At 42.6% G+C, this 23,353-nt stretch overlaps 3 protein-coding genes across 3 annotated transcripts; 1 reads left to right on the top strand and 2 right to left on the bottom strand.

Annotated features, from left to right (window-relative positions):
- Positions 1 to 166: 166 nt before the first annotated feature.
- On the bottom strand, positions 167 to 4,058 carry sarnp (SAP domain containing ribonucleoprotein). The gene is made up of 11 exons (XM_071513675.1): positions 3,974 to 4,058; positions 3,275 to 3,374; positions 2,259 to 2,308; positions 2,089 to 2,159; positions 1,783 to 1,834; positions 1,326 to 1,399; positions 1,200 to 1,237; positions 910 to 935; positions 746 to 814; positions 556 to 642; positions 167 to 344 (listed from the first exon to the last, which is right to left on the bottom strand). The coding sequence occupies exons 1-11, from the start codon at positions 4,004 to 4,006 to the stop codon at positions 303 to 305; spliced, it is 642 nt and encodes a 213-aa protein (XP_071369776.1). The 5' UTR covers positions 4,007 to 4,058; the 3' UTR covers positions 167 to 302.
- A 7,793-nt stretch (positions 4,059 to 11,851) lies between these two features.
- Positions 11,852 to 18,068, top strand: pmelb (premelanosome protein b). Its single transcript, XM_071545862.1, has 12 exons — positions 11,852 to 11,909; positions 13,607 to 13,702; positions 13,992 to 14,138; positions 14,277 to 14,405; positions 15,064 to 15,225; positions 15,418 to 15,750; positions 15,924 to 16,178; positions 16,514 to 16,651; positions 16,772 to 16,874; positions 17,072 to 17,277; positions 17,397 to 17,487; positions 17,623 to 18,068. Exons 1-12 carry the CDS (start codon positions 11,852 to 11,854, stop codon positions 17,780 to 17,782), a joined length of 1,878 nt encoding a protein of 625 aa, XP_071401963.1. The 3' UTR covers positions 17,783 to 18,068.
- A 438-nt stretch (positions 18,069 to 18,506) lies between these two features.
- Positions 18,507 to 21,414, bottom strand: LOC139666645 (tubulin alpha-1B chain-like). The gene is made up of 4 exons (XM_071545977.1): positions 21,326 to 21,414; positions 19,845 to 20,067; positions 19,596 to 19,744; positions 18,507 to 19,487 (listed from the first exon to the last, which is right to left on the bottom strand). The coding sequence occupies exons 1-4, from the start codon at positions 21,326 to 21,328 to the stop codon at positions 18,507 to 18,509; spliced, it is 1,356 nt and encodes a 451-aa protein (XP_071402078.1). The 5' UTR covers positions 21,329 to 21,414.
- Positions 21,415 to 23,353: the final 1,939 nt, after the last annotated feature.

Genomic DNA, 23,353 nt, shown 5'->3' with positions numbered 1-23,353 from the left:
CCCTCTCAGGTTACAAGTAAAAAAAATTGAATAATTCTCCTCATCTTCTCACAAATGTCCACACAAATAATCCTGTGAAGTCAGTGATACTCTATTGGCCGCTCCCAGTGGGTAAAATACAGTGCAAATCAAAGGTTATTAAAATAGGAAGACAAGGAAGCAGATATCAAAAAATTGAAAACGATTTATTTTAAATCACAAAATGTTACAAAATGGACAGAGAAATGAAGCAGTAATGAAAATGCTTTAGAAATAAAAAAAAAAACAAAAAAAAATCTGCACTAAAACCCAACATTAATTATTTACACTTTTCCAAATCTTTCAGCACGCTTCATTTTCTTTGCCTGTAGAAACAAAATAAAAATAAAAACATTAATACATTGTTGTCTCTCTTGCTTCTTTTACATTATATAATTAATAATCATGAAAAACCCATACATTCTCTCTGGCCACTATATTACATTGTCTAGTTGATAAAATATATCCAACCACTCCGCTGGACCAATCAGACAGCGGAACAATAATGAAAACATGAAAGAGAGGAACAAAATCTACCTCGGCATCATCTGCACCGACTGCAGCTGAACTTGTCAGGACTCCAAACCTCTCCTTCCTTTTCTTCAGCTTTTCATCCGTTTCAACCTGGAAAGCGTAGTGGTGGTAATGAAGTAACTCAAAATCACTTTAATCAAAAGACAGAAAACGAGGAAAAACCAAATTTTTCCTTGTTTTTCATCGTTCTCACCTTTTGCGAAATGGATGAAACATTCATGCCGAATCTTTCTGCTCTCTTCTTCAGCTGCTCGATGTTCACCTTTGTGGGACACAGCGAGGACATTTCAATAAATATTGTCTCTTTATTAAATGAACGGCGTAAGGAAAAGTGACAGAAATATTTGGAACACTTACAGCAGCTTTACTGTTGGCAACGAGACCTGTGGGGGAGACAAAGATGAACAAAGTGGATGGGTAAGAAAGAGGAGGTAGGAAACAAGTGGGACCTTTAGCATTAAAGACAATGATTTTGTTTAATAATATAACACCATCAGAAACTTTGTTCTTCATTCATCGTCACCCCAGTCAGCCTACTTCTTGGTGTATGACAAATTGCAACTAGCACAGGCACACTGATTACAAACCAGCTCAGAACACAAGGACAGAAATGAAGCGTTTAGTGAAGACAGGATTCATTTACAGACCTGGAGAGGGACTGGAAGTGTCGTTGGGCAAGCCAAACCTGGAGAGGAGCATATTCATTTCAACATGGATATGCACATTCACATTTGCTTAATCAACACTCTTCAACATAACAGTGAGGATCTGACCTTGCAGCACGCAGGGCCTTCTTGCTTTCAGATGTTGCAGGCAAGTTGAAACGCTCAGCTCTCTTCTGTAGCCTCTGATGACAGAAGGTACAGTTTAAAGTCAGTAGGTGCACAGACGCTGGCTGAAATTGCAGGTGCAGAGGCATGGGTTCCACAGATGAATGTGTAAAGGTATGTTACGGTAATGTATGTATCTCCTATGTTTCAGATATTATGCGCTCTTGGGTATCACACCTTTGTGGAGACCAAAATTCCAGTGTTCAGATGAAAGAAATTGACCTGATTTATGTTTTTAATTAACGTTCACATCCCTGCAAACTCTAGACAGGAGCTTCACCTTACCAGTGTGACTAAGTCATAAATGTCTTTGTGGGGAAAATGAGCGCATAATGCTTAAAGATTAGATTGCTTGTTAATTGACGGCTGCTTTTTGTGCATGTAAATATGTCATACATACTTCAGTGGAAGTTGCTGGAGGAGAAATCTTCACCAACTTCTTGTCACCAGTTCTGAAAAAAAACACCATAGAAAGAAATTAGATGACCTAAGATAGGATACACTTTTTAAATGATGCAACTAATTAATAGAAGATTTGTTGTCCATGAATATGTATAAGGAAAGGAGTACACCACCAAAGAAAACAAACTTGTATGAATTAAAAACATTTTCTCCAAGTTTTCCAGCCAGTTATTAACATCCACCACAAACTACATTCAGAGTAAAAAGCGAGAGGTTCTGGTAGAGAAAATGATGAGAAACTCACAGATCACACACAGCAGATTCAGGATCCTTGTCGATTTTTGCGTCGGTGGCACTCTCAACTTTAGCGAAGTCCTAAAGTCAAATGCAGAAACATTAACTACTTTTCCACGAAATGGTCAAATGAGGTTTGCCAAGGGGAATTGTGCATGTTAATCTTAAAATTCACTGTACCTCTGTATCCTCTGCCAAAACGTCATCTATGTTCACATCCACATCTTCCTCTGTTATTTGGATTATGGGATTAACAAATTCCCCACAAACACGTGCACATGTAGAAGAGAGAGACCAGAGAGAAAGAGAGAGACAGAGAGATTAGTGGAAATTAAGGAATGCAAAAAAGACACACTGGCCCCTTTTACACCCCAAGTTAACATGCATCTCCTATCTGGATTGTGTCTTGAGTTGATTTGATTCAGCTGAATAACATGTACCCCTGATTTTAAAATGCATCTAAACTACACATTAAAATCAGATTTCCCTTTCCTCTGTAAAATGCAGATTTCTGTGCATGTCTCTCCATCATACTATAAAGCAAGGAATCTCTGTCTGTATGTGTGTCCTTCGCATATCTCGAGAACCGTTCGTCCGATCTATTTCACACTTGGCGGGTGTATTGCTGGGGACCCAAGGACGTGCAGTGTGGGATTGGACACGCGACACGTTCAATATTAATAAACTTTGAATAAACAAGCGAACAGCGCTTTGTGCAGCAGCAGGGCTCAAAGCGAACGGGCACTGCACTAGTCCTTTTCAAATTGACAGTATCTTGTGCCACTTGTTCTCTATCCATGAGTGTCCTTACAATCCATTTTTGACAAGCATGTTACTGTCCAAAATGCCTCTAACCTGTTTTGATTTATTTTATTTCCATTTCCACAGTTGCTACATATGGACTGCATTTCCACTTTGTTGTTAATGTGGCCAAATGCTTCCTGGGTGGATCCATTTCCAGAGTTGCCTTATGTGAATCGGAGACACATGCGCATTGCATTTAGACTTTGGTCAAATTTGCTCTTATCACTTCTGGAGGTAGTTTGGCTGAGCCGACCTTCAAAGTTTCCTGGGTGCATTTACACCTGGATTTTTGTGCTATTTGATTACACTCCACTCACCAAGAGCACATGTTAACGTTTGGTGTAAAGGGGGTCACTGTCATTTTGGCTACTTTGTGGTTTATTTAGCCTCACCATGCTCCTCCAGATAAGTCTGCAGCCGGGCAATGAGCTCCCCTTTGTTTCCCTTGGTGTCCAGACCCCGCGCCTCGCACTCTTGCCTCAGCTCAGCAAGCTGGAACAGCAAAAGTGATGGTTAGGATCCTGAGCAGGACGTGGTAACAAACAGCACCTTTCATCCAACAACCAAGATGTACTTATATTCTAATGATTTTTTTTTGTTCACACGGTCAATGACAGTGTGAACAAACAGTGTATGTGTCACGTTTACTTAAGGTGTAGCTAAGCATTCTGGGAGTCAGTCAAACCTGCCTAACGACGCTTTAGACCGCCTCACCAGGAAGGGATGCTACATTAGCGTATAACCAATGAATGAGCTAACTAGACAGCTTTCATGAAATATAACACTGTGTCTGTTTAGACCACAAACTTAACTCATTCACAGCTACACGTTTAACGTTTTAAGTTAACTATTCAACTCAGCTAGCTATCGTTAGCTAGCTTAACTACGCTAACTGAATGAACAGCGTGAACACACGCCGGCCTGACAAGTTACCTTCCGACCCGGTAGCTAAATACATTTTGTTCTTTACGCTGTTCAGTTGCGTCGCACCCCGGTCTCTGAAACAGCAACTAACAAAAACTACAACCCATTCTTTACTCTCGATTTGACCTAATCGTAGTAGTAAAATCCACATTTATAACATTACCAACCTTCAGCTTCTGGAGCTCTATTACTTCAGCCATCTTTCTTTGTTGTCGGAATAACTTCCTCCAATCAAGATGGAGCTGTTCTACTTCTGAGACCTTCCGCTGTAACTCGTTTCCCCACAGCGCCGCCTGCTGGCCGGGTGGACAAACTACCGATGTGTTTGAATAGATGTGGCTACTGTGTGCTTGGGCTACTGCAAAAGGTGGAGTGATTCATCGTCATAGACAGTTTAATTCGTAGGCCAATTTGAGATACACCTATTACAACAACGGTAGTATTAGTATTAATATTCGTTTATTTACAACGTATTGCAACATCGGTTCCACATAATGCATAAACGCATGAGTAAAAAATAATTCCAGTAAAAAGAAAAAGCCGAGTAAATTTGTAACTGTTACTTTCTTATTTAGTCCGTAACAGTACAAGGAAACAGCATAGTTTTCAAATTCAATAAAAAATGATGATCATTATGTTAAATGCATAATTTATTTCAAATGACGCATGCCTATCTATATCTATTTACAAACATAGGCACCAGCCGTTTGATATTTACTAAAATTTACTTGAATTATTATTATTATTGTTATTATGAGATACTGTAGGAGTATGTGTGTGTGTCTTTAGTAGGCTAGATGAAGTAGTTTTCCTTTCTCTCATCGAGAGAAAAGACAAAGGCGGCAAGCTGGCCCACATCCTTGTTGCCTAGCAACACGGTACTAAACATAACTCACTGCGCATCATTTTGTAATCATGTGCGATGGAGGGTGTGTCCACACGTAGAAAGGTGTTGCTTTTTGCTTATATCCTTTTCATTTCACCTTCTCACAACCTACTTTCTAAATCACTGTTGTTAGGTTTGTTTTTTGAGTGTAGAAAATCGAAAAGAAAGTTGAAAAAAAGCAAGGTCTGCCAATGGCTAAATAGGCTTAGCATTCCGGTCTTTGGATCACATTTGCTGTTGTGTTCTTTCAGAAGACGAAGAAGAAGAGGAGGGCGGCCCCTGAGGCTGCAAAACCTAAATGGTTTCGCCTTCCACCCCTGCAGCCTAGACCAGCAATGCCACCTGAACTGCCATCAGTACTGACCAGAGTCTCTGATGTGACAAAATTCCCTGTGAAGGCTGGATGTCCAAACCTCCTGACCAGATCAAGTCTGGGTCAAAAGGTAACACTGTTCTGTTGGATGGATAGGGATACACAACTGTTTCCCCTATAGGCCAGCAGTGGTAGGTCATCCCAACAAAAACTCTAGTAGAAAACTGACTTTATAAAAATGAAATGAATGAGGAAAAATGAAATAAATAATTATAGCACCCAATTTTCTCAAAAATACAAATAAATATGGGGCCAGTGTTTAGAATTGGAGCTCATATCAGAATAAAATGTCAAACTAATTTGTTTTAAAGCCACAACCTGCACCAGAGCCAACACTGTGATGAAAAAAAACAACTTTACACTCTATCACCACTACCACTACTACTACTACAAAAAGAAAAAGTGTAGGGTAAACACTGTACTACACACACCTGCTTTAGAATGTGTATTATAACATACTGCTGTTTTGTGAAAATCTTGTAAGTCAAGTTTTGGTGATTTTCATGTGTTAACTTTAATTGAAGGATTACATGATCTTATTTTAGTTGAGAGAGCACTACAAACCCCTTGACCTTATGAAACCTTTTCAAAACCCATTGGATATACTCATAAATGCATTGTGGTCAATCTGAAAATAAAGCTGTTTTTCTTAGTCCCTGAAAAGTGGACATGTGGGAGATACAAGGTTTTTACACGTTGACAGTGACGTGTGACTGAGCTCTCATTGCCGACCCTCATTCTGAACTGTCCCAGCTGCATCAGCCTTCTGCCGATTTCAACCTCAGCGACCCAAACTGCCACATTATGAGTGTGAGCTACAACAGCCTGCACGACCCCTGCCTCAGTAAGTACTACCATCGGAGGAGCATTCACAAAAAGCTGAGGAGGGAGAACTTCATCACCGAAGATGACGGAGTGAGTGACAGGGAAACACACTATAAGTTGATGAGGGGAGGAAAAATAAATACTAATGTGAATATACCCGACTGACATTTCCCCTCCCAAGGTGGTGTGCTCTCTAAAGGAATACAACACCTACAGACAATACCTGGACACAATTAAAGGCGACCTCAACAAGACCTATGCAAAAAAGATGGTACATGATCCATTTTTTTAAAGATTTATCTTCAGAAAATACAAAATGAAATGAGAAGACGTGCCATGCATCTGTTAGCGAGTCCGTTAAAATTGTTCTTTGTTTCGTTCCAGAGGGAAAAGATGCGGATGCTTGTAAAACTGCAAGAGGAAGGGCAAATCCCACAGAGTGTCACGCTCACCGAGATGAGAGAGTACTTACTGAGGCTCGGTGCTTATAACCAAAGTCTGCTGCAGTTGACCAGCGCCCCCTGGTAACCAGATCCAGTCACTATTACAGCTATCTTTGTGATATTTCAAGATTTTTACCACTGTTGGGAAAACGTGACACTTTCTCATACAAAATGATTTGCTGGGATGCATCCTGGCCAGCATATAGTAAAACGACATATAGTATTTTGGAATGAGCACTTGTTTAATATAGTGAGAAAAGTGTAATGTCTTAATTGGACCTGTGACGATGTTGATGTGTAGGAAAACCTATAAAAAAATGATCAATGTTGTGTATCTTAGGGGTGTCAGAATAGAAGAAGCATTGCAAGCTGGAGGAGGCACAGAGAGAGAGAACAGCCTGTATAAGCAACTGGTAGGAGTGTAGCGTGTAATGTGTTAGTGTATAATATCTCCTAACACACACACACGCAGACACACAAACGATGTCAGTTTTATAGGGACCATGTTTAAACCGCTGTACTGATTTGCCCATAGTATAAGGAGAACTGGATTTCAAAGGCACGATCCCAACTGATGATAATTGAAAAGGAATTAAAGGCAGAAGTCAACAAGGCCACATACCTGAAGGAAACCTCACAAAGGCGCGGTAACAAGGTGAAATTTCTCCATCACTTACTAAGGCTGACAATATATTTTTTTAACCCAGAGTGGACTCTGTCATGTTCTTCAAAATTTCTTCCAAACGTGTCTTTCATTCACACAAGTTTAGACACAAGCACAAGTTTACTGGCAGGAGAAACTAGCATGTGGATGTTCTTTTTATCTTCCTTAAGACAAAGACCATAATGGAGCAAAAACTTGCCATCCAGACACTGAAAAGCCTGCAGTACGAGAGGTTGGAAAACCACTGTAAGAGTTCTAATCTACTTTTGGAGTGAACGATGTTGAGCTGTTCATATTCTCCTGTCAACATCATGTTTTGGAAGGTCACATGTCAATCATCACTACTTTCTGCTTTCTGTTTGAATCCAAGCCCGAAGCTGTCATCAAGCTGCTTCACTGTCTTTTGAAAGACTAGTTTCACTGGAAGGTAAGGTTATTTCACTTTATGTTTTCTATCTGAAGCTGTGTGGTTACTCTAGATTTGATAATGAGTGAACAATGTCAGAAATTCAGTGAAAATGATAAGTTTGGTGTATGTGGCAGAACCATCCTTGTCCGACTGTCCGCACCCCAGAAGACTGAAACCTCTGCCTCAGATTCCAGGAACAACCAGCAACAGCAGTGTGAATGTGGAGGAGGACATCAACACACAGCAGGTAGATTTATTTTAGATAAAATATGCACCATATGAGTGCAAACAAGAAGTACAAAGGAAACAGTTAAAGTTTCCGTCGCAGAGTAAAAGCAACTGTAGTTTTTTTTTAACATATGGAATTGATGTAGAAAGCAAAATTGTATTAACAGCTGCATTGCAAACGCTACAGGATTAGAATTTAGTGATGATTTACTGTGGAAGAACTGTGGAAGTTACATCTATTTGTAATTTCTAGCAAGTACATAAACATTCAATGTTTTGTAAATGCACACGTGTGGTACTATGTTTTATTTTTGCAGTACATCATAGAAAGTCATCACCATCAAGGGGACAGTGTTGTGGAGACAGACAAGGGGCAAGTCTTTGAGCATAAAGAACCAAAAAGGAGCCAAACAGTGGTGGATATGAGGAGCAGCAGTATGTCAGAAGATGAGTGTCTCAGTCAAGGAAACCCTGGACACTCTACCTTTGACACTGACATTAAGAGAGACACTGCAATGTATGAATCAGATGAAACAGCGCACACACAGATTCAGGACGCTCACTCAACATTAGACATTACTGCATGTGATCTCATCAAAGCTGCCTATGACAACTTCCCATGCCAGCAAGAGGTGACCGAGGACATAAAGGATGTTTTGTGTCCAGATGGAGCTGATGACAGCGTCCCTGGACGAAGATCACTCCTGATGCCGTCAGAAGATACAGCAGCAGGACTGCCTGACCTGAACCTGGACCTGGACATGTTTTACTTGCAGCCATCAGAATCATCAACCTCAGAAACCTTCAGTAGTAGTTCAGTGGGTTCATTCAACTCTTCAGCTGTTTCAGAAAACAACTTGGAACCAGAAGCATCTGTTGCACCCTTGTCTAGAAGAGGTGTGTCGCCTCAAGTCAGTCAAACTGCCGCTGTGTGCAATCTGTTTGGCATCATGGAGGCCAGTTGGATGGTCAAGGCTGACCGCTCTCCACCCACTTCACTTCTGAATGAGGGTGAGGTGCCACCTGAGACGTCAGAGGAACACCGAGATGAACACAACAAAGCTGCTGCAATAGAGGAAATATCAAATTATTTAGTGGAACAAGCTCTGCTTAGGTGCCGTGGATTGGGTGAATTGCTGCCAAATGAAAATGAAGGACTGACGAGGGAAAGTGAGACCATTCAGCCGATGTTCAGTGAGCTCTCTGGATCTGATGGAAGCCCGTTAGCCCTTCACTCACAGAACGCCTCCATCTCTGAGCTTCCCATGGCGGTAAATTATATTTCACCACCAGAACTGAGCCAACTACTGCCACATCCTGATTCTGATGGAAGTTCTGCCGATGATGAACGACTGATTACACCGACTTTTGCTTTCGACTTGGAGACAGACTCTCCTCAGACGCGAGTCGATGATGCCGCCACAAGCACCTCTTTCTCCGATGTGGTTGCCACTGTTGTGAATGGAGTTTTGGACCACATCGCCGCCAATCCCTTCAAAGATCAGTTGGGAGAATCTCTGAGGAGGAACGTTCAGCGCAGTCTCTCTGAATTCAGGGTGGCGGACCTTGAGGATTCTGGCTGGTCAGAGAAAGACATGACTGAGGAGATGCTGAACTGCGTGTCCGCCAAACTCAGCCAGCTCACGCCCAGTCGTGATGAGCGGTCCTCTCCGCCGTGGGCACAGGCATCCGGATCTCAGACTGCCGTAGCCAATGATGCCGACAATCCGGTCAAGGTTTCACTGGGCCAAATGGAGGCTGCTGTCAAAGACGTGATAGTGAACATTCTGGAAAAAGTCAAAACCAAAGTGATAGACAAAATACAACAAGTGTGTCGAACCGTGACGTTTTCGCCTGAGGCCAGGGAGTTGGCTATAAACACTGTTTGCAGCATCATGGGAAGCATGGAAACTTCACTGGTGCAAAGTAGCACTCAGGTCCTTGCTACTGTTACTAAACACCAGTCTGGGTCTAACTCGTTCACCTTGAGTGTGAGTGCAGAGGCGTCTCACACTCAATATAGGGAACTTGGATGGATGTCATCGTTAAATATGGAGTACGTCGCCTCAGGCCTCATGGACATCGTGCTTGTCGTCCTGCGGGATGAGGGCTTTGCAACACAAGAGCCTGATACGAGCTCTTCATGGGACGTTGACACGCTTCCAGAAGTTTACAATGCTGACCCCGTTCTCCAGGAGGAAAGTCCCACAAACTCTCTCTCGCCTGTTAGCAGCAACAGCACACCTCCGAGTGAATGCAAATGCCTCTTGATGGCATCGGCGGAAGCTTTGGAGCAGCCCGGCATGACTCAGGACAGCCACAGCAGAAGTCTTCATTCTGTGTGTGGAAGGGAAGCGTCTGCATCGGATGAGGAGGCAGCAGATACGGTGGATGGAAAGGCATCTCTATCAGCGGGAACTGGGTCTCTCCTCAGTGCAGATGAGAACCGGCCTGTCACAAAGTCTGGAAGGTGGAGGGTCTATGATCGCCTCTCTACTTCACCTCCTATTCCTCTCACAGCACCCACTGCGTCTGAGCAGGTGGGACCCACAGGTGCTGATGCAGCACAGAGCAGACTGGCATCTCCTGACCAAACTGCTTCCAGGACCTCGACTCAAAGCCAGAGACACGTTTAAGTTGTATTACAATGTCTGCCGCAATGTATTTGCCAGTATTTCTTAATGAGTATTGAGTATTTTTAATTAAATTTTCAATAAAAAAGCACGTTTTGCAGCATTCTCGATTGTATTTTCATTTCTATATTATGGGGCTATGGGATGAGGCATTAGGGGAGTTACAGGGTTCATGGTTACCATTCATCATGAGAGATGAAACAGATTTGAGTAGGATTTGTTGTGAATGCTGACATTGTTTAAAAGAGCTTTAAACGGTGTCACAGTTTGGCATATGATATTAAGACCAAAAAAACCTTCAACAAAGTGACTTTATAGTTCTGTGGGTAGTAGGACAAAGCCGGATGAATTTAGGGAGTCACAAGTGCTTCAATAATCCTCATTAATGTTGCATTCCTCCCATTTTTTTCTGTAAGCACAGTCTCTCTTAGCAGTATTATGTGACCTATTGTTCTAGTGACACAGAAATGACCAGCCGCTGCTCCCCATCCCACACATTTACATTTCAGGTATTACAATGTATCCCATATTAACATCGCAGTTGTACAAAATTTTCAACCCATTTAACCTATAGGAATATCATTTTTTAGCGTTTTCCATGGTGTTAATTGGAAGACAGATAATCATCGGTTGAAAGTAGCAACGTGAATTTCAGTGTAAATCCCCAAATAATTAGGGCTAATTGGAGAGGCAGTCTAAAATGGGTCAGGTGATTTAAAAAGAGATTTAGACGGCTATTCATACTGTATTTGGAAGCACATGCTTTCACATGCAAGTGGTGACACGCCAATTTTGTTAGATTCCACATTTATATTCTGTCCAGTCTAAGAATTTCCAGAATTGGGCCTCCATATGAATGCTCACCATGGATTATGGCACAAGGGATATTAACATCATATCCTGTGTATTGATAAATGAGTCAAACTGATAATACTGTAAACTTCATGATCTAAATATTGTATTGAGCCTCGGCCAGTTCAGTTCAGTCATTATCCACTTTGGGGATATCATAACAACATGTAACAGTATATTTTTTTTTAACATGTTGAAGTTTTCAATGCACTCACAGAGGCCTTGCAAATATGGCCACGTCGACATGTGAATAGACTGATTACACAAGGCTAGCGGTAATGAAAAATTATACAACCATGCAGTGCGCTCTACTACGTTTATTGAGTACAGTTTGAGGAGGTGAGGAAAAAATTATGTATCCTTCAACTTTGTGGTAGGCTTGTTTGAAAATGTTCAAGTTATACACCCTGTAGTAATCTCGTGACCCAATCTGTTGCCATGCAAAAAACGTGGAATTTTGCATTTCTTTTGTGATTATGTGGTGCTTGCACTACTGTATGAGACCTATATAATCCCTAACATGTACAGTACTTCTACTGTAAACACACAATCAGTACACTCCAGGTGCCCCTAAATCTTATGGGAGGAGGGACTGCAGAGCTTCCTGTGGGAGGAGGGGTTTCTCCTACTGCCACTCTGTGTGAGCTCATACATCAGACAGTTTATAAGGCCAGTTTGCTCTGTCCTGCTGCTCAGAAAAGGGATATTTCATAAAGAGGAGGCGCACTGACCATGCGGACGTCTCTTGTACTGTTGGTGCTGCTGGCAGTAGCTTCATATGCTGTGGCAAGTAAGTACAGATGATACAATGTTTAAACTGAATTTCAGGTACTATATACAGGCTCTGTTTAAAATAATGGAAACACCAACATGAAATATTGAATGTTTCTGGTGGCTTGGTACTGACGTGGCTGCAGTTTCAGGCATGGCTCAAGTTCAAACACCTTGAGAAATTTTCTAATTACTGTTAACAAAGTAATTCTGAATGACCTTCCTTTTACCCAAGGGTTTTAACAAAATTATTGCTATCAAGCTTTATGAAATTCTGAAATTGTAACTGAGACTCTTACAAACATATTAAGACGGAGAGCCTCGATGATCACATAAACACAGAATCATAGGTGATTAAAATGAACTTTACCCTCCAGGACATAAGTGGACTAAAACCATGCCAGAGAAAAGCCCTCCATCGTTATCAATGCTGGTGTTCCATTATTATGATTATAACATGTAAATAGGAAGACCACGGACCCTGTGCATTTTAATGTTCAATCAGAAAAAGCTCAATTTTATACAAATATTTACAAAGAAATAAGGAAAAAGCAAACCTCTAGCAGCTTCATAATGCATGAAAAACTCATATTTAGCTGCTGTATACTGTTAGTCTTTTTATCTAGAGCTCTGTCAATCAGTCTGAGAGTGAAAGAAGTATGCAATGTTTTGGTTTGGTTTTAGCAGGGCTACCTTGAGATTTGGATTAAGGATTTGGCCTTTGAAAGGTCAAAAGGTTCTCTAAGACACACAGTGGCTTCAAATTAGGACATCCTTTTGATTTGATTGGCCATTATTTTTTCCCATATAAATGGAAGTAAATCCAGTATTATAAAAAGGTTCTGCATTTCATCACTTCCAACTGAGAAACACTTGTCTTGGTCTACATAATCTGACATCTGTTTGTGTAGTTTCAAGTCATTCCCGTGACATTTACACTCAACCAAGCATGAATGCCAAGAATTTGACCTTTGTAAGGCAAAGTGATATAAGTATTAATCGTTATCCTGTGATTTATAAGTTCACATTATGGGAAACGTGGATAGAAAAAAACACCTGAAAGACACTCACCCAGAGAAATTAATTTAAAGATATTATTAGTACTCAATTTCAGTTAGTCTATCTAAAAAACCATGAGTGGAGGGGAAAATGGGTGTGATTATTCTGTAATAATCCAGGATGAATTCCCAAACACAATCAAAAGTCTCATTTAGTTTGTTATCTGCTAGAGTTTTGAGGGGGGAAGCTTTTAATATTAGCCCCATTTGTGTTTAATCCAAATTAAACCCTGTGACCTTCTTAATCTGTGATAAAATCACATACATGCATGCTTATACACACACACACACTCTCTCACACACTCTCTCACACACTCAGCTGACCGTCACATGAGAGGGATTGGAAGGACCAGAGTTATGTTGGTAATCAAACAGCACCTACAGCACCAACACCCTCTTTCGGTCACTAGTGGTCACCTTCGGTCACATTCACCTTTTGTCACATGAGATACTCTTTGAAAAAGCTATAATTGAGTAATAATTATGAATGACAAACAGAAATAATAAACACATCACAGAAATTAAGAGTACAGAAGGCCAAGGTGTGCTCAGAAAATCAGAAATATATGCTGCATATTTTCTTCTCATAGGAGAAACTATATGTATGGAGCAGTATTCAAGTTCTGTTTTCAAATATATGTTTATTCTGATATTTCAGAGCCTAAAAACCGCTTCACTCGATATCCATCATGGAATACTAAGATGTACCCAATCTGGAAAGACGGAGACCAGCGCTACAGAGACTCCTGGAAAGGTACGCATGTTGCAAATACTGCCGGCATAATCATAGAAAATGACTTTCACTTGCCTGTATTGTCAATGTCCTGCAACATCCTTGTATCTTCAGAAAGTCATATCAGAACCTGAGGAATATGTCTCTCTTACCGTGTCTGACTTACCATGCAGCTTTAACACTTTATTATGCATTTTCCATAGTCATTAAACATATTTATAGGACATGCTGCACATCATCATATACATTCTCTAGCTGTTTTCATGTCATGTATCCATGGATAAATCTTTTCCTGTCTACTGCCATACAGGTGGAAGAGTGACATTCAATGTGGGGAATGATGCTCCAACTCTAACTGGAGCCAAGGTTACCTTCACCATTGACCTGGAGTTCCCACACAACCAAAAGGTGCAGCCCAATGGAGAGGTGGTTTGGGCTGAGGACTGCATAGTCAACGGTAAAACACCATACACACACAGACACTCACACTACCACGTTAGCAAATCGGGCCTCAAAGCAATACATTTAGGTTTTTATCTACTTATTTGTGGCATGGCAGAGTCTCTAACAATCAAAATGCTTTCTCCTGCTGTAGGAACTAAGTACCGTGAGTCTGAGCCAGTATACCCAGCACAGAGCACAGAGTGGGAAGGTGTTTTCCCTGATGGGACTCCCTTCAAGAAGGACAAGAAGCCCAGCTATGTGTTTGTCTGGAAGACGTGGGGTAAGTGGAGCTTTCCAAATAGCTTCTAAATCATGTTGATTTCTGTGGGTCAGGGAGTTTCTTGCTCACATGACATGACCTGAAATATGACCTAGGATGGATTATGTATAAGAGCCTTAAATAATGGTCATATGATCAGACCCTCTCACTAACTTCATTTGCCCTTGACTAGACATAAAAATGTTTCCCTAAAAATCGGCTGGGTGGGAACAGCATTTATTCCATTAAGTGATACAAAAACACTCCATTAAAACCCATAGTAATGATTTATTTTCGGTAGCAGCTCATTCAAAGAAAACAAAGAAAATAAGATTTAATTGCGTGTTTTACGGCCTGATTTTATGTAGCTGTGGTCAGGGAGGAACCTCCATTATATCAGATATACTATATAACACTGACTAGCCGATATACAATATTTCATGAAAGGCCAATATATGCATTTATATAGACTGTTATATTGGTCTAACCCTAGTATCTGTAAGATGCATACACCAGGATGGGAGGTGAGGGGACAGAGTTTGTTGTTGGTACATTAGGGAGGTCCTGGGGAAAAAGGTTGGGAACCACAGTGATTGTCCATATTAGTAAATCCTAATTTCATCACAGTCACAGTCACATGTATTCAAAGTCCACTTAACAGGCTCATGAACTTGTGCAGGTCAGTACTGGCAGGTGTCAGATGGCTCCTCCTCCTCCCTCACCATCGGTACAGATGACGTCCCACTGGGCTCCTACACCATGGACATCGTCATCTACCACTACCGCAGCAAGGAGAAGTTCATTCCTCTGGGATATGCCTCCACTCAGTTCTCCATCACTGGTTAACAACTCAGATTTATACTTTATACTTTAGATTTTAATGGAGTTATTGTTTTATTACATGCTATAAGCTTCCAGTTCCAGTTTTTTGTTTGTTCACTGTGCTCATTTGTTCAGTCAAGCCCTTGGCGTGACTAGTGGTCTTGTGTAGATTTACTGTCTGAGGGTGATTGTCCATCTGTGTCCTCCTCAGATCAAATCCCCTTTGCCGTCTCCCTGGACCAAGTGAACGACATCGTGGCGGGGGACATGCGCTTCATCCAGAACCGGGCCATTGCCTTCACCATCACCCTGCACGACCCCAGCGAGTACCTCAGCAACGCCGACATCACCTTCAACTGGGACTTTGGAGATGAAAGCGGAGCCCTCATATCCAGGGAGCTGACTGTCACCCACACCTACATTAACTCCGGCTCCTACAAGCCCCAGGTGGTCATCCAGGCGGTCATCCCGGATAAGGCCTGTGACCCGCCGGTTGACCCCCCCACCCAGCCCCCTGGCCCACCTGCTGATGTGGGCACCACAGGTAATGAACAGATGTTGACAGTGGGTGACAAACTGTATAAGAACAGCATATTGAAGTGTCGATATGCATTGACAGACCGTAAATTCCTATGAATACAGCACACACATACCGTACTCCTGACGAACTGAAACACAGGTTAACAACATACTTCATACAACCTTGCCTGTCTGCAGTGAGAGCTCCTGCACTGGTGATGTCTGCTGTCCCACTGCTGGTGTCCACCAAGGCAGCCGGTCTGAACGTGAACGTGGGTCCATCTGATACGGAGGAGGACAACACGGAGGAGGAGGCCTCCACCGCCTCCACCACTCAGCCTGCCCAGGAAACTCCCTCCTCCGTCAACTCCGACATGCCAGCTGACTCAGCCACAGCAACCTCCACAACGCCCACGGCTGTGAGCGATGGGACGGTGATCGGGCTTGTTGCAGGTAAACTGAGAGGAAGATAAGTGTGGTCAGTTATACATATTTAGGGCAGCAGGGTGCGTCTCATTACCAGTCTTTGAGCAAGACACTGAACTCCTACCAGCTCACTCACTCTAAGCTGCATGAGATTAGAGCATGAGCTGAATTCCTAAAATGCAAATCAGATGTAAATCTTTGAGGAAGCTGTGACACAATTGGGGCATGTGGCCTTCAAGATGAATAGCTCTATTGTGCTTTGTGTTCTATTGTGGTTTAATTCTGAATTGCTTTGTCAGTGGAGTCTGTTATTAATATTGATAGTATAGTATTGATTCCCTACTACTGTTTCTCCTCACAAGGTGCGAAGGGGACAGTGACACTGACAGGCCAAGCTGCAGTGGTAATAGTTGCTAAGCGGGATGCTGATGATAAACCCTCAGATGATGACTGTGTGATATATCGCTATGGCTCCTTCTGTACTGGCATTGAAGTGATTGGTGAGTTGCTCTTAATTAAATCCCACATTCATCAGTATTAGAAACAATGTCCATTGGATAACATTGGCTGTTGAAATTGCTGACAATCCTTCCCCCTATATGTAATGTCTTTGTGTTCAGAGGGCATTGAGAAAGTTGAGATATTACAAATGGACAACGCCGTGACGACAACACTCGAAGCTGACAAAAATGTGTTGGATCTCACTGTTACCTGCCAGGGAAGGTGAGTGCTCCTGTACTACACCCTCAGCACCATGGATGCATCTTTAAGAGGGACTCTTTTAAATAATCCAACCTTACTAACTCACACAAAACAAGTCAAGATATACAGGTTACCATGATTGCTAAAATTACTGTGAGCTATTTTGAATTAATGTGCAAAAGAAACACTGTATTGCACTGTGTGTCTTCTTTCTCCAGCCTCCCGAAAGAGGTGTGCAGTGTGATTCTGGATGCAGAGTGCTTGAGGCCGATTCACACAGTGTGCAACATGGTGGAGCCGTCTAAAGAGTGCCAGCTGGTGCTGCGTCACTTCTTCAATGACTCTGGTGTCTACTGCATCAATGTGTCCATGGCTAATGATGTCAGTTTAGCTGTTACCAGTGCCAAAGTCAATGTCAGCATGGGTACGCAACTTAACCTGCCATACAACAAGTTTGCACAAATTTGCAGGTTTGGTTTGACGATAGATTTCTATTTCATCTTCCTATTGACAGCATAATTGTTGGGTCTATTCTTGTTTCAGGCTCTGGTCTGTCCTCATCCGGAACTATAGCCATGGTGTTGGGGGTCCTGGTAGTTGCTCTGGCAGTAGGAACAGTGGCATATTCTTACAAGTAAGAACTGACTTGTCTTATGGATATTATAGTCATCTAGGAAGTAATCAAGTTGGCATACACCGTAACTTATTTACTCACCTCAGACACAGGCAAAAGAAACAACTAGTCAGGATGTTTTCTTTCTCTCACCAGGCGCTTCAAGTCCTATCGTCCCCTGAAGGAGGATGTAGTGTCTGCAGACCAGCAGGTCGGCCAGGCTCACACCTGCTCTGGAACGGCGATGATCTGGAACCTTCTGAGCCGACGGGGAGCGGTGGACAACTGCCCGCTGCTGCAGGACAGGCTGGTGTGACTGACCAACAGACCAACACAACACTGCTAACCACATACACAAGCAAGCAACATCTGATTTGCACATTATAGTCACCTGGAATATCTTCTTTTTTTTCTTCCTTTTTTTTTTTTTTTTTACATTTTTATACATATTTTGTAAACCAAAACTTCATGAAAGTGTATGATTTGGCTTTTCCTAAATTTTCAATCATGTGATAATTTCCTTGAATTATATTTTAGACCTGACATGATTCTTTTTGTACCTACTTGAAGCAAGTTTGGTAGTAACGGTGTATGTTTGAATTTGGGCAAAATTGAATTTGAATGTTTCTTTTTCCAATAAACTTTGCTCAAAACTGTTCTGTAGTGTTGTCTTATTGTGATTCATTCATTATATGTTTCTAACGCAGTTAATACAGTAATTAATGAAGCAGCTACACTGGTGTCAGTGAGCTGTGTGAGGGATTGTCTAAATTCATGAGACTCCCTCCTTCCCCCAAACTAATCTGTTGACTTGGGACCCATTCATTCAGTGGCCATATATTTATAACCCTCTGAAAAACATAATTACATAAACACAAGTATCTCCCCCCAGATCAGTAAACCTGCTATTCAAGCATTTTACTAAATCATTAAAGAAATACACAGGTACACAAAATGCCAATTAAGATCAATCTTTATTAGGTATCAATTATTGGAAGAGCATGCAGCACTGTACTGTTCAATGACATTTGTCATCATTTTTAATACTCTTCTCCTTCCTCCTCTCCCTCACCCTCGATGGAGTCGACTCCCACCTCCTCATAATCCTTCTCCAGAGCTGCCATGTCCTCTCTGGCCTCAGAGAACTCTCCCTCCTCCATACCCTCACCCACATACCAGTGCACAAAGGCACGCTTAGCGTACATCAGATCGAACTTGTGGTCAAGTCGAGCCCAGGCCTCCGCAATAGCGGTGGTGTTGCTCAGCATGCACACGGCCCTCTGGACCTTGGCCAGGTCTCCACCAGGGACTACAGTGGGAGGCTGGTAGTTGATGCCAACCTTGAAACCAGTTGGGCACCAGTCTACAAACTGGATGGTACGCTTGGTCTTGATGGTGGCAATGGCAGCATTGACATCTTTGGGCACCACATCACCACGGAACAAAAGACAGCAAGCCATGTACTTGCCGTGGCGAGGGTCGCATTTCACCATCTGATTGGCTGGCTCGAAGCAGGCATTGGTGATTTCAGCCACTGAGAGCTGCTCATGGTAAGCCTTCTCAGCAGAGATAACAGGGGCGTAAGTGGCCAGAGGGAAATGGATACGGGGATATGGCACCAAGTTGGTCTGGAACTCAGTCAGATCAACATTGAGGGCACCATCGAAACGGAGGGAAGCAGTGATGGAGGAAACTATCTGGCTAATAAGCCTGTTGAGGTTGGTGTAGGTAGGACGCTCAATATCGAGGTTCCTACGGCAGATATCATAGATGGCCTCATTATCTACCATGAAGGCACAGTCAGAGTGCTCTAGGGTGGTGTGGGTGGTCAGGATGGAGTTGTAGGGCTCCACCACAGCGGTGGACACCTGGGGAGCGGGGTAGATGGAGAACTCCAGCTTGGACTTCTTGCCGTAGTCCACAGACAGACGCTCCATCAGCAGGGAGGTGAAACCAGAGCCGGTGCCACCTCCGAAGCTGTGGAAAACCAGGAAGCCCTGAAGGCCAGTGCACTGGTCAGCCTGAGGAGAGAGGAGAGAAAATATTACACTGCAACAAATAAAGTACCATGATTTACATTGACAATGTAAACTTAAAATTGGGAATCAATTCCTCCTCAGGTTACCCACCAGTTTGCGGATCCTGTCCAGCACCAGGTCAATGATCTCTTTGCCGATGGTGTAGTGTCCGCGGGCGTAGTTGTTGGCAGCATCCTCCTTGCCAGTGATCAGCTGCTCAGGGTGGAACAGCTGGCGGTAGGTCCCAGTGCGCACCTCATCTGAGGAGAGAGAAACAGAGTGAATCAATTGTGGATCTGCAATTTTGAGACATTGATATTACCACTTTGATTTGTCTAAATTAATGTCAGAAAACTTTACCGATGACAGTGGGCTCCAGGTCCACAAAAACAGCCCTGGGGACGTGCTTTCCAGCTCCAGTCTCACTGAAGAAGGTGTTGAAAGAATCGTCTCCTCCTCCAAGAGTCTTGTCACTGGGCATCTGTCCGTCCGGCTGGATCCCATGCTCCAGACAGTAGAGCTCCCAGCAGGCATTGCCAATCTGGACGCCAGCCTGACCAACGTGGATGGAGATGCACTCACGCTGTGGAAGGAAAAAACAAAAGTGTTTTTTTTTAGTGCTGATATAGCTTTAAATGCACATCTCCATTCAGATCTGTCACTGCTGGCTTTTACCTGGAATAAGGATTAATAGGTAGTCCATTGTAAATTATGATATACTGTATATGTGGTAAATTGGATTATTCAATTGCTCCCCCTATGTGAGATTGGCTGGCACTGCAGCAGGAGGCACCACCCTGCACTGCGATCTGCAGGGGACAAATGCCTGACAGCAGCCCCCGCAAATGCCGGGCTCGCTTCTCGTCTTTCCTCCAGTCTTTTTGTCCCCCTATCCTTTATCCTCCTCTCTCTGTCTCTCCCTAGCATGGACATGCATGCATATTCTTACGCCTGGGCCCGTGCACACACGCGTGCACATCATCGTTCTAGAACATTCATGCACTTGCTCGGATGCCTTGATGCAGAATCATAGCTGCATAGCATAACTGTGCTATCACACTTACTTTTTAGAATGAGACAGGCTGCGTGTATAACCAATGAAATGAGCAGTTGAGGTGAAAGTCAATTAAGCGCAAGCGTGTTTATTTAATTATTTGTCACCCTTTATTTGTCCTGGGAGTCTTCTTCTTCTAACCTCCTTTAAAAGCAGAACAAGATGTCGCGTTACACCCTTAAGCAATCTACAGCAGGGATGGGTTTAAAAAGAAATCCTCAATGCTGTGTGAATTAAAATAATGGACAGTTTGAATCTGTTGTCTCCATCTATCCCCACCCAGGTTGCCCCTCCCTGCCTTAAGACAGAGGGTAGGGCATGTGTAAATTGTCTGATTTTCCGCTATTCCCACTTTAACACAGCCGATATCAGAATATCTGTTAAATGATGCCTCTGTTATTACCTTGAAGAACACTGTTGTATTGTTCTGACCTGACTGTCACTTACTCCAGCCTGAAAGCAGTCCGTCATTGCATTGTTCTAACCTCAACACACAATGCGAATCACTTCGTGCCACTGCAGCCGATCTGTGCCTCAACAAATTAGGCTGCTGTTTCACCTTTAAAGATAACTAAAAAAAGAAAAAAAAAAAAGAAAAAGATGAACAACGCGTCGAAATGTAGAGATGAATCAGAATCAGAGACCAATTAGAGATGGAAAACACTTACAGTTCCTTATAGCAAGCGAGACGCCGGGTGCTGCTTAACCTTAAATCCCACCTCAGAAACCATTAAGCTGCCCTAGACTTGTTTCAGACACATACGGCTGAAAAAACTCCTTGACTTACCATGTTCTCTTAAGAGGTTCAAACAGCAAGGGGGAGACAAGAAAATGCGAAGAAAGATCCTTTTTAATATTTGTGTGTGTATTGCGTTGCGTGTTCTACCCAACGGGGTCGATGCAACAACTGCTGAATGGGAGGGCGGTGCTACCAGATTTATACATGCAGGGCAGGGGATTTCTCTCCTGTTCAGGGAGAAAAAAAAAAAAGCTTTTACTACCACCATTTGCTGTTACAACAAATCCCATGCATTCATCACTGAACAAAATGATCACTGCTAAAGCTGCTACTCCAAGATTATATAATTATATATATTGCCTGTGCATCTGTTATAGATGACAGGAGGGTTAGGATTTTGTTAGTCTATTCATTTTTGAGAAAATATGATGATTATATGGTGAGATTTTTTTTAGTGACTTTTTTCTTGATTTATTTTGCAAATATATATATATATATTTTGTTGGTGTTATTTTCAATTATAAGCAATGACAAAATCTGTGCAGAAAATATACAGTAATATGACCCCTTCCCCCTCCCTTTAATCCCCACCCCCACCCCAGAAAAAATACAATTTAACATAATTAGTAATAATTATGATAACAAAAATAAGAAACATATGTGCATAGACTTACACAATGTATTCAGGCATATACAAAGAGACATGAGTATAACAAATAACACTTTTTAATTTAAATAATTTTTAAAAATCAAAATATGGGCAGAAATTTGAGGTCATTCTCATTAATTCCTGCCCTCTGAATCAAGGGGCAGCTCAAACAAAGCTAATGCATAATACATGGGAAGCAATGAGCAAACAAAGATTACAGACATATATTATTTAGGCATGGTAGATTGAAAATCAATAAGAAATGGCCATATCTGTGAAGTTACAGATACCAGTGTATATTATGTATGCAAATTCTGTATGGTCTATAAAGATCTCTGATCTGTTCCTGCACACTCTGCGCTGGATACATGATAAACGATGCAAAATGGCTGAATGCTTCTGCTGCACAAGATGCTTCCATCTCACTGTAGCTGATATCAGCCAGGCGTCCATGTTGCTGAGGCATGCCATGCTATCCGCCTGGCATGCCAGCTCTCCTCTCTCTTTGTCCTAGATTCTCTGCAATGATGTCATTCAGTGGGCTGATCACGTGGGCCGTCCGTCTCACCCTCTCTCTCTCTCTCTCTCTCTCTCTCTGTGCCTTCCTTGCTGTTCTGCTGGACTGGATTTGGCCGGTGCTTCCCCTGTTTGCCTGATTGTGTCTTATCTGAGGAACTGAAAGTGCCTGATCTGGCTTTTTCATAGGGCTGGGACAGCAGAGTGATGTGCAGTTAGTGTGGCAGAACTGTAGTGCGGAGTGCATCCGCCAAGGTCCTCCTTCACAGCTTGGCCTCCTGGGTTACAACATGAGATGCTTGAATAGCCTGCCCTTTCTTAAGCTTCCTGAATCCTGCAGGGACCGAGAGCCATTTGAAAAGAGGCTTGCACAGGGTTTCTGACTCAGTGTCGGATGTGATTCCTGCCTTCTAAGTCTAATGCGGGCCTGGATAACATCCTCACTGCAGTATGAACCCAACATGTTGTGCTGTTTTGTTCGAGAACACGCTCTGTGTCGTGGGAGTTATCGTAATTTATTCAACAGGGAACTGAGGAAATATGATTTACAGCGGGCCATTTGTGACTGCTGTACTCAGTATGACTTGCAGGTGATGAAAGAGCAGGACAGGAAGCAATCATGGCTCCCAGCCCAGTTTAGTTGAGAGAACATCCCCCCCCCCCCCCCCCCCCCCCTCCCCAGCAGCTGTGAGACAGGGAGTGTCTGAGCAGCTGCTCAGCAAGAGGAGAGAGGGAGGATGGGAACGCTTGAGATGGGAGTGGTCCTCCATGGAATGAAAGAGACCGCACTACATCCTGCTCAGAGAATATGATATCCAACAAAGTGACAAAGCATTATTCTCAGCATGTCACAGGATAATTTTTTATATTATATGTCTGATTACAAACTGAACGAGTCATGGTTTTGACAT

This window comes from Centroberyx affinis, unplaced genomic scaffold, assembly GCF_046629955.1.
Source record: "Centroberyx affinis isolate AG114_WGS23_722 - 3 ecotype Tasmania unplaced genomic scaffold, CSIRO-AGI_Caff_v1 ptg000024l_1, whole genome shotgun sequence".
NCBI classification, from domain to species: domain Eukaryota; kingdom Metazoa; phylum Chordata; class Actinopteri; order Beryciformes; family Berycidae; genus Centroberyx; species Centroberyx affinis.
This window is presented reverse-complemented; position numbering and strand designations above follow the sequence as displayed.